The sequence below is a fragment of the Mytilus galloprovincialis genome, chromosome 9, assembly GCF_965363235.1.
Source record: "Mytilus galloprovincialis chromosome 9, xbMytGall1.hap1.1, whole genome shotgun sequence".
NCBI lineage: Eukaryota > Metazoa > Mollusca > Bivalvia > Mytilida > Mytilidae > Mytilus > Mytilus galloprovincialis.
This window is the reverse complement of record NC_134846.1, coordinates 74,291,838-74,318,647: the sequence shown is the minus strand read 5'-3', so window position 1 is coordinate 74,318,647 and position 26,810 is coordinate 74,291,838. Positions and strand designations below refer to the sequence as shown.

Sequence of the window (26,810 nt, the reverse complement as noted above, 5' to 3'; positions counted from 1 at the left end):
TTACTCTTAAATTTCATTTGTTCGTCTTCTTTATTTTTTGTCAGGTCCTGGTGTTGTCTGTTTTCTTCGACTTATGCACAGTTGATTGTCCCATATCTTTTCACATTTTCAGTGAATTAAATTATGTTTATTCACATGTCATACACATCTAATACATAGGTTTTAAAAAACCCACTTGAAATTTAGATAAACCTGCAAAGACATCTTTATCGTTATTACAATTTTTAAAATTCGTTATCACTTATATAATTTGTTATGACATTTTTTTTATTGGAAATGAGAGATTTGGTGCATGTAACCATCGTTTGTGCTCACCGCTGCCCAATAGGGACAATTGTGATAAGCTATTATCATCACTTGGCGTCTGCCGTCCGGGTATCGTGGTCCGGTAAGTCGTGGTTCCTCTTCCGGTCGTCAGTAAACGAAAACATTCTCCTCTGTAATGACTACTTAGCCAAATTTAACCAAACTTGGCCACAACTTTTATTCACGCGGGTATATTGTTTAAAAGATATGTGCGTTGATCCCGCCTTCCAACTATCATGACTAAAAATAAGACATATGTAAGTTTTGTTTATTGTCCGGCAATGTATAGAAAAACTTCTGACTGTAGCTAAAATGTTTAGAATGTTGAGCTGTCCGATGATTATTCATAAGTTATTCCGGCCTTCCTTAGATGACGAATTATACTGGTTTATTTTTTCTTTCAAATTTGCCCATCTTCTTGAAAACTATGATAGATGGAAACTTTAAATACTAGTTGCAAAAAATGATTTTCATCAAATAAGATTGTTTTTGTTTTTTTATCTCGAAAACTGAGATCAATTGATATATAGGGATTGATATTTAACTCCACTTTTCAACACTTATGTACTATTTCGTGGCTGTCAGTTTTATTGGTGGAGGAAGCCGGATTGCTCGGAGATGACCACCGACTTTCGGAAGGAAAGCTGACTGGCATTCCTAGTTTATTAAGAAACTTTGATAAATAGATAAATATAGTAACTTGAAAATCAGCAAGACAAGACCTGCAAATAGGTCAACATATAAAAATTGTCAGATGTCTTCTTATCGGAGTAATAGCGTTTAAATGACGAATTTTTTTTAAACCTTTTTGTGTTTTGGGCAAAAACTATAGAAAATCCATATAGAAACTGTTTATTTTCCTTTTTAGGGGATGTTTTTATTTTGTAAATATTCTTTGCCGGATTGTATTATCCATAAGCTAAAACAATAGCAGATTAATAGCAGTAAATTTTTCCATATTCTTATTTGATTGCCCCAAAACTGAAGGGAAAAGAAAAGGGGGTACATGCACTTAGCGCCCGAGTGTGGTTATCATGAATAGATACCTCCAATAGAGAACATGTGATATGATTGCCAATGAGACAACTCTCCACAATGCATCAATAGACCAAATGACACAGAAATTAACAACTATAGATACATTAACATATCTCTGTTTTCCTCATTCGATGGTCTATAAAGAAATACATAAAATAGAAGGAGAATGGACGATTCCGGCTTTAACGCGGACGTCAAAGAAGACACTTTTTTTCGGAATCCTGTCGCTTCAAATCCAGATCCGATCACAATTTATAATCAATACTGGTAACTGTCTCTGCAATCATTTGCATTAGATCTCGGGTAGACAAACTAGCATATATTGAACCAGTCGTCAATCGGTTTCACGTGATGATGGCCAGTTGTTTTGGCGAAGACTTAGACTGCATTAGTTTGTGTAAAAAAATGATGTATGCATATGTGGTATTACTGTTTGCAGCAACAGTATGCTGTAATGCAGATGCCAATTATATTATAGGCACAGGAATTTCAGATATCACAGGACCAGCTGCAGAAGTTGATATGGTATGCACTGGGGTCATGTTTTTGAAACAAACATATACAATACATGTATATAAAAAAATAAATGGATTGGGTCAATATATAACGAATTTGTTGTGCCTGTTGTCCTCAAGTTAAATTTTTTTGAACTGAATGAAATTTATGTGTATGTGACGGGATTGCTTCCCTTTTAACATATAGTCGATACTTTACTAACTTAGTCAGCCGTAAGCGGTTGAGCTAAGGAAGTACTTCTTTAGCTCAGTCGATTAACGCGCTGCCTTGTAACATAGAGGTCCTGGGTTTGAGCCCCCTTGGTGACAAGCAATATTATAATGAAATTTATGTTCTCCAGTTACATTGTCACCCAACTTAAAACCCACGTTAGAGAGGAATTCTAGCTAAGGTATGTGTTGTTAGAGTCATAATGGTATAATGATTATGACTTGAGATGGGAAGTGTGACGGGATTGCTACCTTAGAACATATGGTAGATACTTAGTCAGCCGTAAGCACTTCTTTAGCTCAGTCAGTTAATGCGCTGCCTTGTAACACAGCGGTCCCAGTGGAGACAAAGCAGTTTTGTAATGAAATTCATGCTCTCCGGTTACATGTATGTCACTATGTGTAAAATTTTAGTTTAGCATAAAAAAACGACTATTTTCTTGGCACATGACGAATTTTGGTAAGAGTTCTATATATGAGACAATATCTGAAAAAGTCTAATTTTTGGAAATAAGAAAAAACAATTTTTTTTTTTTTAGACCCAGTATTTTAATAGCACAAATCGAAGAACACACATTGGGGATCTAGGAACTGTTGTCTGTAATTCAAACAATTGTTTAATAAGGAAACAATGGCTATTTTAAAAATGGTACAAAACAAATCCAGTTCTTTCCTGTTACCAAAGTGAATCAATTTTAAAAAGTTTCTAATGGGAATAAGGAATAAGTTTAAGACAATATTTGTGGTTTACTAGTATATCCTGCAATAGTTTATCAAATGCCAATTATTTATTTTAGCATTTGCAATACAAAAGGTTTAGAAATATACTTAAATATAGTCAGATATGTCGGTAACATGAAAGAATCTTGAGTAACAGCACACCGGTAACAGGACAGAGTTGGTAACAGAAAGGATTTTTCTGCTTTATTTTAAAGTTTAAGAAAAATACATCATTTTAAATTGGTCACAATTGGAAGATAACAGCAAACAATGTCATTTATCCTTTGAAACTGTATTTGCAAGATGAAAAATCTGCCTAGGTAAGGAAAAATTCTAAAATAAATTCCTTTCTGTTACTATCTACTAAACTAGAATTGCACAATGTTCTCTGCTGTTATCAAAAGCAAAAAACCTATTTTTTTATTAAATATACTGTATTTTATTTAGAAATTTATTTAATATGGTGGTGATAACTTATATTAAATAAAATGGTTGGCATATAGTAGATTAACTTTTCGATTCTTCAGTGAAATTGTCTTGAACATCCTTCCTGTTACTGATGATGGTTATGCTGTTACTTTTTATCAGGTAACATGACAGAACGTAACAGAAAGGAATTACGCGATAGTTTTTGTCCTTTTTATCACATTAAATGTAAGTGTATTTCCTGTGACATATAACTTTTAAAAAGATGATATAAAAACACACTTAATGCTGTGGTGCACACTTAAAAATATTCTCAGAAAGTGTAAGAAAAGGCTGTAACAGGATAGAACACCAATAAGTATTTTTCTATAAATTCTTACCTTGGATGGGCTTGAATTTTCAAACCTGGCCGCCTTTCCAACTATTTCTTTGTACTAATGCATTCAGGAAATGATGCTCTTCACAATACATAATGGGAAAATAACTCTTGGTCTTGTAAACGTTTCCACAGGTAAAAAAAACCCAGTGGTAACAGGAGGGAAATCACCCCTGGGGACAAATTTTTTTCTCTTAAAATTTGCAAAATTTTATTACATGCTATAGTTATAATATAAAAAGACAAATTAGGGGCAAGTTTATTATATTATATATCATATATGTGAGAATCGGACGCCTGTTTAATTAATTTGGATATTATTTGAATGATTTAGTTTTCAAAGAAACACAGGGGACAACATGATTTTAGGGGGGGTTGAACATTTAAATTACAATATTTTATTGGAAGAAATATAAGAATGAGTGTTTAATTGGCAGGCCATGGTGCATTATATAATTTAGTTTATACTGAAACTTAAAATTTTCAAAAAAGATGGTTGAATAAAAAAATAATTGCTGGTGAAGTGCGGGACATGGAAATTAGACTTTTTCAGATATTGTCTCATATGTGACTTCCACTCCATATAAAAAAACCTAATGACATCTTGCAGTTTATTCTATAGAGGTAAAAAAATGAGCTCTTCTAAAAACATACTGAAAGACCATATTCTTTCTTTAAAACATGCACATTTGATGGAAATCTTTAAACAAATTGGCTTGACTTACTTGAAGATGTCTCCTAGTTATGCCCTTGCTCCAACTGTTATTGCTGGAAAATGTAATACCAGAAGGTATAGTGTACATGAAAAAAGGGCACATCCTCAAATCAGCGCAAAATAGAAAAAGGCATGAAAACAAGAAATCAGTTCAGATTAGAATAGATAAAAGTAGGTATTGGTTGTTGTATACATCAATGAGAGAGCATCCCAGAGACCAACAAAATATTAAAAAATCTGTAAATAGTTGTGTATAATCATATATTGGGTAATACACAGACCCTGTTTTGGCATGGACATTTTTGAAAAATCTGTTTTGACACTTGGAGAAACTCTGTTAAGTTTGAATTTTAGCAATATGATATTGAAAGTATCTCAAGCCTAGAAAATACAAAAATGTGGATGATTTTGAATTTTGGCACCAACAACAATTTCTGTGAGGAACAGAAACATAAAACATATTAAGTTAGAATGAAAATTTACCTCTGAATACATACATGTAAGCTTCCGACTTAGGGCAGGCACCTGATTGACCACACTGCAGGGTTTATTTTCTTTCTGCACATAATCATCCCCAGAATATTGATCAAATTTACCTTTAATAATTTAGATGGGGTATGCCAACCCAGCACAAACCACACATGGAATACATTTGAGACAGTACAGCAGAGCATTTATTATCTCTGATATAAAGAACAGCAGTCGCATAGTGTTTGTCAATACAGATTCATGCATGCAATCTCAAGGCTTAAAGTTAGAGGTAAGAATTCAATGTTATTTGACTTTTTTTTAGTAAGTGATTGTAATTGGTATCTGTTATGCCACATTTATTCTACTTATTTTAATTGGGCTGTTTGATTTCACTTTTAAATTATTTCATGTTAAATTTTTTCATCTTTAATTTGCATTAAATTATGCATCAGTATATCTTTCTCAAAACTTCTTTGTCTCTTGTTCTGTCTGTCAAACTGTTGGCTAAAACAAGTATCATATAAGGAGTAATGTTTCAGTTGGGAAACTGAAGAGATTGTTACTGTCATGACTTTAGGATAGTAAAAATATCTTTTTTTTGGGGGTCTGCTTTTGAAAAGTTTGTGTCAGTGTAGGATTTTGTCATTCATATTTAACATTTTTAACATCAAGGACATATAAATGAAATGATCTTTTTCATATATAACATTTTTATATGACTGCAAAAAAAAATTTGCATGGTATAATGGTATCGTGTCGTCGTCTGCGTTGTCTGAAGATGCATTTAGTTTCCGGACAATAACTTAAGATTTAGTGAATGGATCTTTATAAATTTTTACCAGAATGTTTGATACCACTACAGGAAGGTTGGGATTGATTTTGGGGGTTATGGTCCCAACAGTTTAGGAATTAGGGGCCAAAAAGGGGGTCTAAAATAAGCAATTTTGTAGTTTTCAAACAATAACTTGTGTTTAAGTGTATGGATCCCTCTAAAATATATACCACAAGTTTCCATACTATGAAGGGATGGTTAGTAATGATTTTGGGGGGTAATGGCTCAAAATGTTTTGGAATTAGGGGCTAAAAAAGGTGAAATTATTCGGCCAAAAAAGGGGGAAAACTAGGTTTTCTGGACAATAACTTTAGATTAAGTGAATGGATCTCTATAAATTTTTACGAGAAGGTTGAAAACCACTAAAGGAAGGTTGGGATTAAATCTGGGGGTTATGGTCCCAATAGTTTAGGAATAAGGGGCTAAAAAGGGTGCCCAAAATATGCATTTTTGTAGTTTTCAAAAAACAATAACTTGTGTTTAAGTGGATGAATCTCTCTGAAATTACACCACAAGTTTTCATACCATTAAGGGATGGTTAGTAATGACTTTGGGGGGTTATGGCTCAAAATGTTTTGGAATTAGGGGCAAAAAAAGGGGGGAAACTAGGTTTTTTTGGTCAATGTACAATTAAGACAATTTAAAAGCAGTGTAAGGAAGGTAATTCAAAAACAGTTAATATACAATGTTTGTTATGTTCCGATTTACCTCCCTTACACTACTTATAAATTATGTATAAAGACATGTCAGGTTTTGGACTTATTTAAAAAAAAAAGGGGGGGTGGTAGTAGTTTTCATTTTTTTTTTCCAAATTTCTCAAATTCCAAAATTTTGAAAAGTTTGACGAAGAAATCTTTAATTGCACAATATTCCATAATAGATTTGTAAGATCTTGACATTTGTTTTGTGTCAGAAACTCATATTATGTCAAGAATTTAATCACAATCCAAATTCAGAGCTGGATCAAGCTTGAATGTTGTGTCCATACTTGCCCAAACTGTTCAGGGTTCGACGTCTGCGGTGGTATAAAGCTGGGCCCTGCAGAGCACCTGGTTAAGGTTTATACGGCAGTCAAACTAGGCCACAATTGCACTACAATCTCTGAAAAAACTGCAAATTTTGATGATTGTAGTGTGATCATGTAGATTGCAGTAAGGTCATGGTATGTTCGTGGTGAGATCTTTAGGATCATGATGATAGTGGCCAACATTGAACAAGTTCAAAACAATATTGATGCAGTCTTTTCAAAATCAGGTCTTAGTTAGATCGCAAAGGTCGCTGTACCATTGTAGCGATAGCTTAGTAAAAGTGTAGCGAAAGCGTGATTCTAGTCGGAGATATAACTTTACGATCTCACAGTGACGTTACTACGACCATCATATTCTCTCTTTAACCCAAAAACGATTCTACTATTTCATGTTTATACGACACTATTCAAGACCATAGTACTATTCTAGTACCCTCATGCCATCCTCATCACGCTCGTCTAGCGACCTGACTATATTCATTCTAAGACCAGTTAATGATTTTGAGTTTTAGCCATGCCATTGTCATTGTCACACAAAATATATAAAAGCTATCCAGGTTTTGTTTGTCTGTATGTAATTTGGACCTCATGTTCCTAATTTTCAACTGTTCAACCATTTTTGACACATCTGTATCATTCTCGCTATTGTTCTATAAAATATTAACATTTGATCTTATCACCAATATGTTGCTACTATGCTATTTATAATTTATTTTATTTCAGATAGTAAAAAGATTAAAATCTAAGTATGGTAACCTATATACTGAAAGAAATTTATGTATCAGTGGTACACACACACATTCTGGACCGGGTGGATTCCATCAATATCTTCTGTATGATATTACATCTCTTGGTTTTGTCAAAGAGTCTTTTGATGCTTTGGTAGAAGGAATTATTATGGTAAATTCATTTAAACATGATCTTTACGGAATATTATTTTCTCAAGACAGTAGACACCAATTAGATAATCAGGAAATTATTGCTTTTATATATACATGTATGATATGTCAATGTTAATATTTGAACCAATTTTGTAGTAATGTGATTAATACTAATACATATAAATGTAAAAATGGTTATGTCCATTTCCGTGCCACATTTTAACAATGGCCATTATATTTTACATTTTACATTTGCCATTTATTGTTTATCCAATATTGTTTTGCTACAGTTTAGTAGAATTTATATAAGATATTTATATATTTGATTTTACATTTACTAGAGTATAGATAGGGCTCACAGTAACCAGAAGCCAGGGAATATCTATGTAAACAGTGGAGAATTGTTGGAGAGTAATATAAACAGGAGTCCTACATCTTATTTGTACAACCCACCAGAAGAAAGAGCCAGGTAATGAAGGGGGTTTACATTGTTACAGAATTTTACTGGTACAGTAGAAATTAATTAGAAATTTAAGAAGAGATGTAGCCCTTTCATTGAGTCAACAGTGAATACTTTAAAAAAAAGTCCAATTGATCTTTAACAATATTCAATTTTTTATCCATCAGTCAGTCAGTCCTTTTGGTTACAACTTAAATTGGTTTCAGGATATATATGAGAATACAATCTCAGATAGGTGATCACACTTAATAAGTGATTGAAGAGGAAGATCCCTATTGATTTTATAGTCACATGGTCTAAGGTCAAGGTCATACAAAAGTGTAGATTTGTTTTTATACGACAGCAAAAAATTTTGGGATCTTATAATGGTTGTCTGTCCGCATCCGAGAACACATTGGTTTCCAGACAATAACTTTCATTTAAGTGAATGGATCTCTATGAAATTTCTCAAAAAGGTTCAATACCACAAAAGGAAGATTGGGATTAATTTTGAGGATGATGGTCCTGTTTAGGAATTAGCGGCCCAAATAGGGCCCAAAACAAGCATTTTTCTAGTACAAAATGTATCAGGATAATAACTTGTGTATAAGTATTTCGATTGCTCTGAAATTGTACCACCATGTTTACTACCACAGGTAGAAGGTTGGGATTTATTGTAGGAGTGTTGAGGGCAGTAGAATAGGAATTAAGGGCTAAAAAGGGTCCAAAAAGAAGCATTTTTCTAGTTTCCAGACAATAACTTGTGTTTAAGTGTATGTATCTCTCTGAAATTGTACTGCAAGGTTCCATACTTCAAAGGAAAGGCTGAGATTGAGTTTTGGGGTAATTGCTCCAAGGGTTTTTGTCGAGCCTGCAACTTTTGTTGCAGAAAGCTCGACATAGGGATAGTGATCCGGCGGCGGCGGCGGCGGCTACGGCGGCTACGGCGGCGGCGTTAGCTAACTTCTTAAAAGCTTTATATTTTAGAAGGTAGAAGACCTGGATGCTTCATACTTTGTATATAGATGCCTCATGTTACGAACTTTCCGTCAGTCACATGTCCAATGTCCTTGACCTCATTTTCATGGTTCAGTGACCACTTGAAAAAAAAGTTAATATTTTTTGTAATGTTAAATTCTCTCTTATTATAACTAATTGGATAACTATATTTGGTATGTGCGTACCTTGCAAGGTCCTCATGCCCGTCAGACAGTTTTCACTTGACCTCGACCTCATTTCATGGATCAGTGAACAAGGTTAAGTTTTGGTGGTCAAGTCCATATCTCAGATACTATAAGCAATAGGGCTAGTATATTCGGTGTATGGAAGGACTGTAAGGTGTACATGTCCAACTGGCAGATGTCATCTGACCTTGACCTCATTTTCATGGTTCAGTGGTTATAGTTAGATTTTTGTGTTTTGGTCTGTTTTTCTCATACTTTATGCAATAGATCTTCTATATTTGTTGTATGGAATGATTGTAAGGTGTACACGTCTAGCGGGCAGATGTCATCTGACCTTGACCTCATTTTCATGGTTCAGTGGTCAAAGTTAAGTTTTTGAGTTTTGGTCTTTTTATCTAATACTATATGCCATAGGTCAACTATATTTGGTGTATGGAAATATTTTATGATCTATATGTCAGTCGCGCAGGTTTTATTTGACCTTGACCTCATTTTCATGGTTCATTGCTCAGTGTTAAGTTTTTGTGTTTTGGTCTATTTTTTTTAAACTATAAGTAATAGGTCAACTATATTTGTTGTATGGAAGCATTGTTAGCTGTACATGTCTGCCTGGCATGGTTCATCTGACCTTGAACTCATTTTCATGGTTCATTGGTCTTTGTTTTGTTATCTTGGTTAATGTTAAGTTTATGTGACAGTCTTTAATAAAGCTTTATACTTAGGACTATCAACATAATATCAATGATATGTAAAGAAGGCGAGACATTTCAGCGTGTGCACTCTTGTTTAAAAAGTTTGGTGAGGGATTTTTTTCCCAATTTTTTCAAGGGATACATATTTTTTTTCCAATTTTTGAAAAGCTTTAAAAAAAAATTCTTTAATTGCACAGTATTGGGCAATAGATTTGTAAGATCTTTGACCACATATATTTTGTGTCAGTAACCTTTATTATGTAAAAAATTTGATCACTATCCAAATCTAGACAGTATCAAACTTGAATATTGTGTCCGGATAATAACTTTTGAATAAGTAAAAATAAATTGATAAAATTTTACACAATGTTTATAACCACAAAAGGAAGTTTGGGATTGACTTTGGGGATTATGGTCCCTAAGGTTTAGGAATTAGGTGCCCAAAGGGGCCAAAAACAGCATTTATCTAGTTTCAGAACAAAAAGGTTCATATTGCTTGAAAAGGAAAAAAGACTGAGTGGTAGACATTGATGGCATTTGAAGATGTGATTTTGACATAAAGAATGATGATTGATCAGCCTAAATCACCGAGGTTTAACTGTAAGATCACACAAACTTATCAGATGGGGTTAACATGGTTAGCGAATCAAGAAAATAACTATTTGCACAAAAGGGAAGACTAATTGAGGGTATTCTTTCAACTTGGTCTAGTTTTTTCAAGCATGTAAAACGTGCAATATACTAAGGCAGGTGTTTAGGGGGATGAGCTGGGAAATGACTCTTATGCTACCCAGATCAGGCTCTAATGGATGGCGAAGGGACAAAGAGGATAACTTTTAGATAACTCTTTCTAAGGCCTCATCATTTTGTCAGAAGCTTGTACATTGTGGATGTACTGGGGAATGCGGTTCAATGCCAAAAAATGCTACATCCTAAGCATCAGAAACAAAAGCCATAAAATCTACAGTTTAAATGGACACATACTACAACAAGTCAAATATAACCTGTACCTAGGCCTACAAATTTCGGAAGACCTCAAATGGACCACCCACATATTAAAGTGGCAAAGAAAGCAAATTCAACACTACGCTTTCAAAGAAGAAACTTGAAATACTGCCCACAAGATTGCAAAAAAAAACAGCTTACATCTCGCTCGTTGATCAAAGATGGAAAATTGAACCATAGTATGGGACCCCTACACGGTAACAAACATAAATAAGCTAGAAAGGATACAACGGCAAGTGGCAAGATTTATCACCATAGATTACAAGTCAAGAGAGGATGGGTGTGTCTCCAATATGCTTGCCCAACTGGAACTACCATACCTCCAGACAATTGCAAGACGAACAAGCTAAAGTTGATATTTATGTACAAAGTGGTTTAGGGGCTGATTCCCGCTATTGAACCAGACGAATTTCTCAAAAAAGGACGTCCTATGAGAAACATAACTGCCAAGAAGTTCGAAGAATACCACGCAACAAATATTGTGGAAAAGCAAGTAAAGAATCACTCTAAGTGTTTTGACATTCCACTCAGCAAAACACCACAATACTCAAACTCATTCTTTGTAAAGACAGTGATCACGTCGAATCAGCTAGACGACACTGTAGTGCGTGCATCAAGCGTAGAGAACGTCAAATCTGCTCTAACGCTTCGTCAATAAATCGGCGGCGCTCTCTCAAACCGTTATATTAAAGCCAGAATTGGTATCGACAACGTATGCATACATATACAGATACAGAGGATGTCGCGGTCTTTGTTAATGTGGAAAATCGGGTCTCCCGTGCACTGCTGTGTTTGCATGTGGTGGTGACTGTGAATAAACATGTATTTTTAGCCAAATAGTAGTAATTTGAAAAATGTTTTAGTACTTCAGTAATTTCATTTTGTTTTAACCAATCTATCTAAGACTCATTTTTGAAATTTACACCATAATGGTTTTTTTTTTTTTTACCGGAAGTGTGATTTAAAAATTTACAATAGAATAAAATTAGTGGTTTTGAGGATAATTAAAAACCAATAGTTTAATGACAAGCAAAAAAAAAACCAACAAAAACATTTTCTTTACATTTTGAAAAAAGTTGAATATTAAAATAGAAAATTGATATGTCTATGTCCGCCATTCTGGATATTACCGGAAGTAAGGTTTTTAAAGAGATGTCTTATACATTGTATCCATGAGAAGCACAAAAGAAAGGTTCCTGCCCAATGTAATGATAGTAGCAATACATTAAAACACATTTCAATTACCCTCCCTAAAAATAAGCTTATTCTAGTACTATATCCGCCATGTTGGATTTTACCGGAAGTAGGGTTTTTGAAGACATCTTATCTATATAATATATCCAACAGTAGTATATAACAAAGGTTGGTACCAAAAATTATGTTAGTAGCATGATAATAACACCTTTTCACATACTAGCCTTCGATATAAGGCCGATTTAAGTATGATGTCCGCCATTTTGGATTTTACCGGAAGTGAGACATTTTTTTCAAATGCCTCCCTATCTGAAATAAAAGAGTAATAGTTGCGGAAGGTCTATGCCAAATTTCATGCTTGTAGCAGGATGTGCACAATTCGTCTGAAATATGCTTGTAGCCGCCGGACTATAAGAATTATATTTGATACTGTAATCATGTCTGTTTTATAATACAATGTATATCAAAATATATCTCGTTATGTTAGAGGACTTGTTTCAAAAACTTTCTTTCAGATATAAGCATGACGTAGATAAGAACATGACTGTACTAAAACTTGTTGATGCTGAAGAGAAGGACATTGGAATGATAAGGTAAGTTTAATTCATCATTTACGCAGCAGCAAGGAACATTTCACTGTCAAGGCAATATTGGTCATATCACACACTTAATATTTGCAATAAAAGAGTTACTGTTATCGATAATTATTTAATACAAAACAGTAAGATTTCAAATGAGTATTGCCTTTATATCAGGTAATTATCTAAATAGTTTACTCTGATAAGTTTAGACATCAAAGATGATAGGGTAACCCACAATTTTATATGAAACATGCTTAATCATATTATGTACTGGTCATCATTCATATTTTAATATTTTTCAATATTTTTTAATTACTCCAAAACATACATTAGTTGTACATTTGTAATAGCAGATATTTAATTATTTTTATTTTTTAGTTGGTTTGCAGTTCATTGTACGAGTATGAATAACACCAACCATTTAATCAGCAGTGATAACAAAGGATATGCAGAACAACTGTTTGAGATGAACAAAAATGGAGGAACCTTCCCATCATTTGTAAGAAATACAATTATAAGAACCATTAAAATCAATAACTTTTTTCCAATACTTACTTGCCCATTCTTATTGCAATTAAGGTTGATATACATCCAAAATTGATTGCTCATACACCTCATCGCTAATCCTGGCTGACCCGGCCGCTTGAACTTTTGATGCATACAACAATCACTTTTCCATTGTGGCGTCAGATATTTTGATTTAAGAAGTAAAAATTTTACGGGAACCTGTGTGATATCCAGTAATGGCGAACAAATAGTGATAAGGTGTATTGCTAGAAGTTTTAAAATTTTAGTTTTACTCAATTCATAAATCTTCTTATTTTAAAATAGGCAAATGGTAAATTTGTTGCTGCTTTTGCTCAAGCTAATGAAGGTGATGTTTCTCCAAATACAGCTGGTCCAAGGTGTTTAGATACAGGGAAACCATGTGACTCACCACACAGTACATGTAATGGCAGGGTAAGTGTCTCATTTTTCATTTCTAATTTCATTTTCTTATTTAACATGTTTTTATAGACAACTGCCGAATTCGTTGCAAATCCATAAAAAAATTTGGTTTTAGTGAACGTCATTCATGTGTTTAGGGGTGTCGTCACTTCCGTTCCTTTGTTGAGCGATTGGTGGGAAAATGATAATGCTATATTATTCGTCAAATTAAATTCTTATAATTGATATTCAGAACTGCTGTCATAAGGGAATTGGAATTAGGTACCTACGGAACAAATATTATTTCTAGTTTATCCTGCACAATGACGATCACTAAGACAATTGATGAACCTTAATAGTGCAGGTATACAGGCGATCCCTTCTATCTAGTAAATGACATCATAGAGGTACGCATAATTGACGAATTTGTTCCGGTAACTGACAAACTCGAAAGTGGTCTATTATTGTTTATTGTACATTTTCTTTTAAAAGATTTTTTAAAACATGTCTGCAAGGAATCTTTTAATAGCAATGTTTCAAATGATATTTTCACTATTTCTCTATGGTTACATTTTACAATACATTGCAGAATGAAATGTGTGTAGCTTTTGGACCAGGAAAAGATATGTTTGACAGTACAAAAATCATTGCAGAAAACCAATATAAAAAGGCATTGGTAAGTTGGTTGACTACATTTTCACTTGTTCATTTAAAATTAAAAAGGAGAAATTTGTTGCATATAATATACAATTTTGTCAATTATTGTAATACTGTCTGTTTAATTGTACAATACAAATTCACCAGTCACAGAATAATGTAAAATATATCTGTCTATTAGCTTCAGGTGCACAGCATGCTATGTAAAGACTCAATTACTAGTAATATTTTTTGATATCTTAACAGATATGTTGATTTTATATATTAATTATTATTCCATGCCAACTAACTTTGATATAGGAATCACTCTACTATCTGTTTGTATGTCCATGAGCCTTATAAGTGCAACTGCTACTTAATGTCTAGACCGATATTGATAAAATTTTATACGGTTGTAGTTCACTAACTGAGGATGTGCACAGAAGAATATAATTGAGACAATATCTGAAAAAGTCTAGTTTTTGTCAATAAGAAAAAACCAGAAAAAATTCTTTAGACCCGGTATTTTAATAGCACAAATCGAAGAACACACATTGGGAATCTAGGAACTATTGTCTGTAATTCAAACAATTGTTTAAAAAGGAAACAATGGCAATTTTAAAAATAGTACATAAAAAATCCAGTTCTTTCCTGTTACCAAAGTGAATCGATTTTAAAAAGTTTCTAATGGAAATAAGGAATAAGTTTAAGACACTATTTGTGGTTTACTAGTATATCCTGCAATAGTTTATCAAATGCCAATTGTTGATTTTAGCATTTGCAATACAAAAGGTTTAGAAATATACTTAAATATAGTCAGATTTGTCGGTAACATTAAAGAATCTTGAGTAACAGGACAACGGTAACAGGACAGAGTTGGTAACAGAAAGGACTTTTCTGCTTTATTTTAAAGTTAAAGAAAAGTACATCATTTTAGATTGGTCACAATTGAAAGATAACAGCAAACAATGTCATTTATTCTTTGAAACTGTATTTGCAAGATGAAAAATCTGCCTAGGTAATGAAAAATTCTAAAATAAATTCCTTTCTGTTACTATCTACTATACTAGAATTGCACAATGTTCTCTGCTGTTATCAAAAGCAAAAAACCTATTTTTTTATTCAATATACTGTATATTACTTTGAAATTTATTTGATATGGTGGTGATAACTTATATTAAATGAAATGGTTGGCATATAGTAGATTAACTGTTCGATTCTTCAGTGAAATTGTCTTGCACATCCTTCCTGTTACTGATGATGGTTATGCTGTTACTTTTTATCAGGTAACATGACAGAACGTAACAGAAAGGAATTACACGATAGTTTTTGTCCTTTTTATCACATTAAATGTAAGTGTATTTCCTGTGACATATAACTTTTAAAAAGATGATATAAAAACACACTTAATGTTGTGGTGCACACTTAAAAATATTCTCAGAAAGTGTAAGAAAAGGCTATAACAGGATAGAACACCAATAAGTATTTTTCTATAAATTCTTACCTTGGATGGGCTTGAATTTTCAAACCTGGTCGCCTTTTCAACTATTTCTTTGTACTAATGCATTCAGGAAATGATGCTCTTCACAATACATAATGGGAAAATAACTCTTGGTCTTGTTAATGTTTCCACAGGTAAAAAAAACTCAGTGGTAACAGGAGGGAAATCACCCCTGGGGACAAATTTTTTTTCTCTTAAAATTTGCAAAATTTTATTACATGCTATAGTTATAATATAAAAAGACAAATGAGGGGCAAGTTTATTATATAATATATCATATATGTGAGATCGCACGCCTGTTTAATTAATTTGGATATTATTTAAATGATTTAGTTTTCAAAAAAACACAGGGGACAACATGATTTTAGGGGGGGGGTTGAACATTTAATTTACAATATTTTATTGGAAGAAATATAAGAATGAGTGTTTAATTGGCAAGAGTTGGTGCATTATATAATTTAGTTTATACTGAAACTTAAAATTTTCAAAAAAGATGGTTGAATAAAAAAATAATTGCTGGTGAAGTGCGGGACATGGAAATTAGACTTTTTCAGATATTGTCTCAATTCTGATCCTAAATGTTTGAGGGGAGATAATATAAATAAAATTTACCAATATTACAATATGTGATAGTTGTTTCTCAAAACTTTTAATTGGTTATACAGATGTTGATGAATCTTTTGTAATATGGAAATTGAGAATTCGCTTAAAGGAAATAAAAATTTGGTCCTACATACAACAGGGGAGATAATCCAGTTAATTTTTTTCCATTTTGCATTACAGGTAATCTTTAAATGTGTGAAACTAATATCCAGGAACATTTTGAACATTCAAAATGTTCCTGGTTATATTTTTTTTTTTATTCAAATAGAATAAAATTGTAATAAATGTGCTTCTTATTTACAGGAACTATACGATTCTGCCAAAACAATGTTGACAGGTCCAGTTGATTTCCGCCATTCTTATGTAGATATGACAAAAGTTGAGGTGCAGCTGAATGCTACAACTAAGGTTTGTAAATACTTAATGGTCTTTTGTTAGTTAAAAGCATGTTCTACTATTTGAAAATGGAATTCAAGAAAACACCCATTAACAACTTTTTAAAATGGTGACAGTAACCGTTATAGTACTTTTTAAAATTATAACTGCATGAATAGGGAATCATATAGTAGAAATAAATATATATATAACAGTAAGAAGAATATATATTATGAAATGTATTGTACTAATTTTAAAACATTAAACATGCCCTGTACCCTTTTTCTTCTTATTTCAGGTAAAAACGTGTAAACCTGCCATGGGATACAGCTTTGCTGCTGGAACAACTGATGGACCTGGGGCATTCAATTTTGAACAAGGTAAAAACATGCAAAACTTTTCAAGAAAATTATTTAAGTGAAGACTTAATTATTAAAAACTGGTAAGAAGAAAGACTGAAATATGTTATTCACACAATAAATATTATGGTAGGATATAGTGTTCATAGTTTGGTGATATTTTTTTAGGTTTAAGAAAATTGGATTTAAATAAGATGCAATATCAATATAAACTAAATAAAGGTTTGAACTTCATCAACAACAATTTCAAGATAAAAAGATTGCAATATAGGTGCTTAGATTTTGGGAGAATTATAGATTATCGTTGATCATCTCAATGAGATTGATATTCTGGATTGAGGCGGGACGGCAAAAGCGAGAAAGGCAATCGAGTTGAGATGACCAATGATAATCTGTTTATCGCTATTTTCCCTATGACGATGTTGTCAATTTCATGTCAATTTCGTTAGCAACGCAACGTGCCTGCTTAGTTTCTAGCAATAATTTTCCATCTCAAGCGAGTAGCATGATATGAAAAATTATCACAAAAAAGATCAAAGGAAAAATGCACAAAATAGCGATAATGTAATTTAAAGTTAAAAAGATGTATGTCTTTGTATCTCACTTAGGATCAAACTCAACCAACCCATTCTGGAACCTGATAAGTAGTTTCCTGAAAGCACCAACAGCTGAACAAATAGCATGTCACAAACCAAAACCTATACTACTGGATACTGGAGAGGTGAGAAAGTAGTAATAAGTATGATACTAATCGTTGAACTTTATTATACTTGAGAGGATAGTCATGTAGCATGTCAGAGTCTAAAATATTGGATACTAAAAAATTGAGAAAAAGTATCATACCAGACATCTCAGTTTGAATATACAGACTTCGCTGTTTCATTGCAAAAGAAAGGTATTATTTGTGAGGTATGCCCATAGTTCTTACGGTTTTGTATGAAAATATGAAAACTAGGATTAATACATCTATTAACCTCAGATTAGAACAAGTAATGGATTGAATGTCAAAGTATAAGTGAATGAAAATAAGATTAACACTTTATGAATTGTGTGTGTCTTTTACACTTTTCTGGGTTTACTTTAATCAGGAATGCTCAAACAAACCAAGGATGTATAGACCTAAACAGCTGAAGAACTATATTACCAATCAGAGACCTAAAAAATTGCCCAATTCATCTTAGGTCAAAAGTCATACTAGGATAAGTGAATAAGAAATGTTCTTAAAGTCCTTTTCAATATCTATTGGATCCTGTCATGAAATTTATCTTACCTCCTATACATTTCTAGAAATAATATTGGTTAAAATCGTCCTTGTGGAAACCGTGTATATTCCATATTAGGTTAGTAGGGAGGCAAGGCTTATTTCATACACAGTTGGTACTTGTGTGACGTCCCTTTATAAAAACAAAAATGGTGACAAAAAAGACTTAAAGGTTTCAACAGACAAAGAAATTGATGATGAAGATTGAAATAAATTCTTAAAACACATTTAAACCTAACAAGTTTTTATTTTTGGCATCTGTTTCTGTAGGATCAATGGAAGAAGTTTTTTAATGCTAACGGTATTGAAGACTGATCATTTTGATAGGGCACTTGTCTAAATTTCACACGTTAAGATAGTCGGCAAGATAAATTTGTTACATAGTGTGCTAGTGACCTAATAAGGCATATATGGGGTTAGTAAATTCCATATGGGGTGAGAGCGAAGCTTGAATCCCAATATGGAATTTACTGCCCCCATATATGCCGTATTACACACACTGTAACTAATAATATCTTACATTATCAGATACATAAGGGTAAGAACAAAAAAGAAAGTAAAACCTGAAGTTTAACTGGATACTGGATATGTGAAAACATGTAGTTTGCCTTCATTCTGTATTACTTGATACATTGACCAATTCAAAATGTGTCCAAAGATTAAGATAGTCTTTACATTGTTAACACATTCAAATCTTCTACCCTATCAATAAACAAATTTATTATGATATGGTTACCATTGACACAACACTTCACAAGAGATAGAAATGAAACATTAATATAATGTAATATATAGACAACTCTCTCACAAGCAAAAGCCCTAATGTTTGTTTTATTTTATCATCAATAGATGTCATCTCCATATATGTGGGAACCGGAAATTGTTGATGTTCAGTTATTGAGGATTGGACAATTAGCTCTAATTGCTGTTCCAGCAGAATTTACGTAAGCAATAGTGCATACGCTTACAGCTTCTTTGCATAATAGCCAAAGCACTTCAAGAGGTTAATACTCAAAAATTGTATCTTAAGAAAAGGGGTGGTCAGTAACATTAACAGTACCAATTTTTTTTCACTAAATGCACATTTTGACAGTAAATGTCTCTTCAGTGATGCTATTTGCCAAAATATTTTTAATTTCAAAAGATATTTTATTCATCTTAATAGCATTTTATGATTTTATCATCCTTTTTCTGCTTAGCTGAATATGATATTGTCAAAATATATAAATAAAAGTACAATAATGTATTTTTTTTTTCGTTTCGTTCTAAATTGAGATTTAATCTTATAATAGGTTGTTAAGGTCCTAGTTTTAAGAATATGCATGCATAAGTTGAAATATTTTATAAAAAGATAAATGGTAAAAATGAAAGGAAGATAAGCCAAGAAAAACAATGAAAAACAATAAGTTCTGTAATTGAAATCAACAAATTATAATGATATAACAGTTGCCATGGAAAGTTGAATACCAATCAGTATTTGATTTTCGTTTACAGAACTATGTCGGGTAGAAGAACTAGAGATGCTGTGAAAAAGGTATATTATTTCTTATATAAAAACAGGGAGGTATGAATGCCATTGAGATTTATTTCAAATAAAGTGGATGTAAGCATTATAGCCAACCATACAGTCTTCCACAATGAGAAAAAACCCATACCATATGGTCGGCTATAAAATGCTCTGACATGTAAAATATGAAATCTTGTTTGATAACCTTCAAATTTGAAAGGATTATTATTAAAAGATAATATAAAGACAGCTCACAGAGATTTGTTAAATGTATGTAAATACTTTTGTGTTACATGTTTAAAAAACATTGCCTAAGTACCTGGTATTATTACAATGTGTCAACAATATTCTGGAGAGTTAAAACATTTTTGTGCTTCAGTACTATTCAAAGGTAGTAACAATATAATAAACAACTTAGCCTGTTGTGCCCCAAAAAAGATCCTCCAAATTCTTTGACAGTAAATATATTATGGAATAGTTATCAATAAGTTGTTTGGAATATTGAAGATCTATTCATATTAACATCCCTTTTAACTTGTCTCTGTAGACTCTAGTTATGAATGGATTCCCAGCTGATACCATTCCAGTTATAGCAGGACTATCTAATGACTATGCTGATTATGTCGCAACATTTGAAGAATATCAGGTATGTCATGCTTTTATTTACATGTTATATTGCTGACCCTTTCCAAAATGTATTGACTTTAGATGTTACTTTTCATCTGTTTATGTCTTGATAAAGTAATTTTATTTTTGTCTGCTATTATGTTACTTATGGGGGAGGGGGGTGTCAGAATGAAACCTGTCAGATTTTTTATTGAAAATTTTAAAAGAATGGAGCTAGTATTTTGCTGCAGGTTTTCTGAGACTGAATATTGGATAAGCTTGCCAACCTGGAAAAAAAATCTCAGCAATCCGAAAATATTAAAGTGCAACCTGAATTATAAAAAACAATTACATTCATATATACAAGTAATTTTCATCCAGCCAAATAGGCTTATGATGCACTGTACATTGTGTATTATTATTGAAAATAAAATAAATAAATAAATATAAATCAAATTTACACTCAAATTATAGCAAGGCACGTTATCAGTTGATCACAGATTGTCTGATGGTAAAACAGTTATATAACATTCATAGGATTTTTTTTTTACTTTCCAGGCACAAAGATATGAAGCAGGATCTACTATTTTTGGTCCACACACATTAGAGGCATATATACAACAGTTTGAGATATTAGCTGAAGCCATGGCTAAGGTTTGCAATTGCTTTTGATAATAGAATGTTTTTATTGCAAGGAAGATGAGATATAAAAGAGGTCAAGCCTTTTATTTATCATGTTTACTGAATGGTGTATATGCTGATCATTGTGTCTGGTTTTATATTTTATTACATTTGGTATTGAATGCTTTTATAATGAGTTGTGCTGTGTAGAAGATTTCCAAATCTGCCAGATTATCACTTACTGTTAAGACAATACTTTACTTTATTTTTTTTGTCATTGTATAATAACGAATAGATATACATGTATAATATGAATAATATTATGTGCAAATGCTTGTTGAAAGCCATACTATCACCTGAAATACTTAAATATAGAAGATTCTGACTGCAATAAACCATACTTCTGTCTCTATTTAGGGAACACCTGCGGCACCTGGACCTAATCCTCCAAATTTGTTAGACAAGCAGCTGTCATTTTTGTTACCAGTTGTATTTGATCATGCACCTTTTGGTTCACATTATGGTGATGTTGTGGTTGATGCTAAACCTTCATACAAACAGGTATTTAAGTTGACATAATACTCAAGTTAACCAATTGGCAAGCAGTTATCTAACCTTTATTACTTCTTTATTCTGAAGATTCTACCTTTATTTTGTCATATAGTATTTCAACAAAAGAGAAGTGAGCATTGAGAGCAAGTAAAATTCTTTACTTAAATGACAAGCTGTAAAAATTATGGATGTTGTGTTTGATAATTGTGTAATGTCTTAACTTCATTAAAATAGGATAAATATTCACCAATATTTCAGGTCAGAATAAGACATGATTTGATTCTGTAAATATCACAAAAAAATCTTATTTTAATCAGATGAAGCCATTCAAGCAGCCATCAGGAGTACCTAGTCTAAGCATACTTTTTAGCTCACCTGGCCCGAAGGGCCAAGTGAGCTTTTCTCATCACTTGGCGTCCGTCGTCCGTCGTCGTCCGTCGTCGTCCGTCGTCGTCCGTCGTCGTCGTCCGTCGTCGTTAACTTTTACAAAAATCTTCTCCTCTGAAACTACTGGGCCAAATCAAACCAAACTTGGCCACAATCATCATTGGGGTATCTAGTTTAAAAAATGTGTGGCGTGACCCGGTCAACCAACCAAGATGGCCGCCACGGCTAAAAATAGAACATAGGGGTAAAATGCAGTTTTTGGCTTATAACTCAAAAACCAAAGCATTTAGAGCAAATCTGACATGGGGTAAAAATGTTTATCAGGTCAAGATCTATCTGCCCTGAAATTTTCAGATGAATCGGTCAATCGGTTGTTGGGTTGCTGCCCCTGAATTGGTAATTTTGAAGAAATTTTGCTGTTTTTGGTTATTATCTTGAATATTATTATAGTTAGAGATAAACTGTAGACAGCAATAATGTTCAGCAAAGTAAGATCTACAAATAAGTCAACATGACCAAAATGGTCAGTTGACCCGTTTAGGAGTTATTGCCCTTTATAGTCAATTTTTAACCATTTTTCGTTAATTAAAGTAATCTTTTACAAAAATCTTCTCCTCTGAAACTACTTGGCCAAATTAATCCAAACTTGGCCACAATCATCTTTGGGGTATCTAGTTTAAAAAATGTGTGGCGTGACCTGGTCAACCAACCAAGATGGCCGCCACGGCTAAAAATAGAACAAAGGGGTAAAATGCAGTTTTTGGCTTATAACTCAAAAACCAAAGCATTTTGAGGAAATCTGACATGGGATAAAAATGTTTATCAGGTCAAGATCTATCTGCCCTAAAATTTTCAGATGAATCGGTCAATCGGTTGTTGGGTTGCTGCCCCTGAATTGGTAATTTTGAGGAAATTTTGCTGTTTTTGGTTATTATCTTGAATATTATTATAGATAGAGATAAACTGTAAACAGCAATAATGTTCAGCAAAGTAAGATCTACAAATAAGTCAACATGACCAAAATGGTCAGTTGACCAGTTTAGGAGTTATTGCCCTTTATAGTCAATTTTTAACCATTTTTCGTAAATTAAAGTAATCTTTTACAAAATCTCCACTGAAACTACTAGGCCACAATCATCTTTGGGGTATCTAGTTTGAAAAATGTGTCCGATGACCTGGCCATTCAACCAAGATGGCCGCCACGGCTAAAAATAGAACATAGGGGTAAAATGCAGTTTTTTGCTTATAACTATGAAACCAAAGCATCTAGAGCAAATCTGACAAGAAGTTAAATTGTTAATCAAGTCAATATCTATCTGCCCTGAATTTTTCAGATGAATTGGACAACTGGTTGTTGGGTTGCTGCCCTCCAATTGGTAATTTTTAAAGAAATTTTGCCGTTTTTGGTTATCTTGAATACTATTATAGATAGCGATAAACTGTAAACAGCAATAATGTTCAGCAAAGTAAGATCTACAAATAAGTCAACATGACCTAAATGGTCAATTGACCCCTTAAGGAGTTATTGCCCTTTATAGTCAATTTTTAACAATTTTCATTAATTTGGTAAATTTATGTAAATTTTTACCAAATATAGTTCTCTGTTACTAATGGGCAAAGTTCATGATAGATATAATTGTAAGAAGCAAAATCGTTCAGTAAAGTAAGAACTTCAAACACATCACCATCACCAAAATACAATTTTGTCATGAATCCATTTGTGTCCTTTGTTTAATATGCACATAGACCAAGGTGAGCGACACAGGCTCTTTAGAGCCTCTAGTTTTTATCATGAAAGCGATCTAAGGAGTTAGTACTGGTACTGTAGTTTCATTCATAGACCAAAACAATAAAAGATTATTTTATTACTTCCATGCATTTTTTTCTCCAACAGATTTTCAAAACTACCACCTATAATTTATAACTATTATGATAGAAGAAATTAAACAGTTGATAAGAATGTTGTTAAATTGATTATTCAAATCTTTTTTCAGGGTGATTCAGTTGTGGTAAAGTTTATTGGAGCCAATCCAAGAAATGATAGAAAGGTAGAGTCTTTTTTTATAGTTCACAAATCTTGTATATTTATGACAATTTTATGTTTCAAAAATATATTATTGTCTCTATGTATAAAGGGATTATACATTTTGATCATGTGCATGTATGCTCTGATTGTTTTGTGTATTATTTAGGGACCTTTGTAGTGGAATTGTCTAAGTAGTCAAACTGTTTTATCACTAACATGTCAACTATGAAGTTGTGAGTTTGAATCCCACAATAGGAAGGTGCACTTGACATCAATCTTGAATGGCTAGGATTATCAGTTTTCCCAAAAAAGGTCATTTGTTCTCCATGGGCACGCATGATTCTTCCACCAATCAAAAATGACCGCCATGAAAAAGCACAATGGTGTTAAAAGTGGCATTGAAGCACAAATCAATCAATCAATCAATCAATCAATAAACATTGTAGCTGAGTGTGCTGATATTTGTGTAAATTGGAACTCTGGGCTCTGTAATTGATCAATCAATGAAAATTGTAGCTGAGTGTGCTGATATTTGTGTAACTTGGAACTCTGTGCTCTGTAATTGATCAATCAATGAACATTGTAGCTGAGTGTGCTGATATTTGTGTAACTTGGAACTCTGGGCTCTGTAATTGATCAATCAATGAACATTGTAGCTAAGTGTGTCCATATTTGTGTTACTTGGAACTCTGTGCTCTGTAATTGATCAATCAATAAACATTGTAGCTAAGTGTGTCCACATTTGTATAACTTGGAACTCTGTGCTCTGTAATTGATCAATCAGTGAACATTGTAGCTAAGTGTGTCCATATTTGTGTAACTTGGAACTCTGTGCTCTGTAATTGATCAATCAATAAACATTGTAGCTAAGTGTGTCCATATTTGTGTTACTTGGAACTCTTTGCTCTGTAATTGATCAATCAATGTACATTGTAGCTAAGTGTGTCCATATTTGTGTTACTTGGAATTCTGTGCTCTGTAATTGATCAATCAATGAACATTGTAGCTAAGTTTGTCCATATTTGTGTTACTTGGAACTCTGTGCTCTGTAATTGATCAATCAATAAACATTGTAGCTAAGTTTGTCCATATTTGTGTTACTTGGAATTCTGTGCTCTGTAATTGATCAATCAATGAACATTGTAGCTAAGTGTGTCCATATTTGTGTTACTTGGAACTCTTTGCTCTGTAATTGATCAATCAATAAACATTGTAGCTAAGTTTGTCCATATTTGTGTTACTTGGAATTCTGTGCTCTGTAATTGATCAATCAATAAACATTGTAGCTAAGTGTGTCCATATTTGTGTTACTTGGAACTCTTTGCTCTGTAATTGATCAATCAATAAACATTGTAGCTAAGTGTGTCCATATTTGTGTAACTTGGAACTATGTGCTCTGTAACTGATCAATCAATGAACATTGTAGCTAAGTGTGTCCATATTTGTGTTACTTGGAACTCTGTGCTCTGTAATTGAGACATAATTTAGTATGGTGAAACCCTAAAAATGTTTAGGTATTAATTATTTTACCCGCTGACAATGTACTTTGGTTTATATATGTTTATATTGCGTCCAGAAAACTGTAATCAAATTCTAATCAGTTGGAGAACTATCACAAAACAAAAAACAACATTGCACAATTCATTCAATGCTAATATTACTTTTGTATAAAACTTGAATTTGTATTTTCAGTGGGAGAGAACATTCCTGACAGTTGACATGTTGGGACCTGGTCAAAACTGGACAACTGTTTACACAGATGGACAATGGCCAACAAAGTAATTACTTATTCATTATTTGAGATTATGCTTATTAATCCTTGTATACAGTAGTCTTCTTTCTTATGTTCATTCCATTCCTTTAAGGCTAGTATAATGATCATATCATAGGAATAGACACTGCTAAGAATTTAAATAATGGAGAAATGACCGACCTCATTTGTGAAGGTATTTTTAGAATGGGTTATTTTACTATTGATTGACACTGTCTTTTCAACAAAGTAGATCATAAATGTCATTAGATTGGTAATAGTGACCCGTTCTCAGATATGGTTGAATTTTTATTAAGAAGTTTTTCTGGTCAATGCAAATCTCGGGTATGACACTTGCCTTCTTAAAACTTACACAATTTCCCTTCTGAGAAGATGTTAACAATTGATTCAGGCAAGTTTTCTTAGCTTAATATCTAAAGCTTACTTTTAACAGAATGTTTCTTGACAGAATTGCTTGTTAATAGGTATGGTTGTACGTTCCAAAATTTACTTCGGATTTCTGTAGGTGATTGTTTTAGAAATAGTTGAGAGAACAGGAATTTGAATATGAACTTGAGTTAATGCTTTAAATATTGATATTTTAGATTTGAATGGCATTCAACCAGCATGTTCCTAGGTGAAAGTCAAGCTACCATTACATGGGATATTCCTGCTGACCAACAAATAGGAACTTATCGTATTCAGTACTTTGGAAATTGGAAAGAAATAAGTGGATCCGTTACATCTTTTCAAGGAAAAACAAAACAATTCAAAGTTACTTCGCTCAAAGACTTTTATAAAAGAAAGCTTCAAAAGTCATCATTGAAAGAAAAAATTAGGCAGAATATGGCTTTGACAAATGATATACTTGCATCAAAATTTCAAATTCCACAAAATGTAGGTTAATTGAATTTTGATATTTTTTGTGTAGATTTCATTCCAGACTAGTTATTCTAGGGTAAATGTATGCTAGTCATATTAGTTTGCAGTGAATTCAGCAATGATTTTGTCTCTTTAATTATATTTGATTGTTACTAATTTATTTGAATTGTTTTATAATTTTGTAATTAAACCAATCTTGTTTCAA

The 26,810-nt window shown here is 32.7% G+C and overlaps 1 protein-coding gene across 1 annotated transcript; it reads left to right on the top strand.

The window, feature by feature from the left end:
* Positions 1-1,679: 1,679 nt before the first annotated feature.
* LOC143045920 (putative neutral ceramidase C) lies at positions 1,680-26,810 on the top strand. Its single transcript, XM_076218764.1, has 19 exons — positions 1,680-1,869; positions 4,917-5,066; positions 7,360-7,536; positions 7,859-7,986; positions 12,547-12,624; positions 12,991-13,111; positions 13,444-13,572; positions 14,129-14,215; positions 16,583-16,687; positions 16,953-17,034; positions 17,622-17,734; positions 19,124-19,218; positions 19,769-19,808; positions 20,329-20,427; positions 20,946-21,041; positions 21,426-21,569; positions 23,942-23,995; positions 25,666-25,751; positions 26,329-26,810. The coding sequence occupies exons 1-19, from the start codon at positions 1,696-1,698 to the stop codon at positions 26,627-26,629; spliced, it is 2,259 nt and encodes a 752-aa protein (XP_076074879.1). The 5' UTR covers positions 1,680-1,695; the 3' UTR covers positions 26,630-26,810.

Bases quoted from the DNA above. Each gene is read 5' to 3' on its own strand.
- LOC143045920 (XM_076218764.1), top strand. From the start codon at position 1,696: ATGATGGCCAGTTGTTTTGGCGAAGACTTAGACTGCATTAGTTTGTGT. The intron at 12,625-12,990 runs GTAAGTTTAATT...TTTATTTTTTAG, and splicing joins AAGGACATTGGAATGATAAG to TTGGTTTGCAGTTCATTGTA. The intron at 13,573-14,128 runs GTAAGTGTCTCA...AATACATTGCAG, and splicing joins ACAGTACATGTAATGGCAGG to AATGAAATGTGTGTAGCTTT.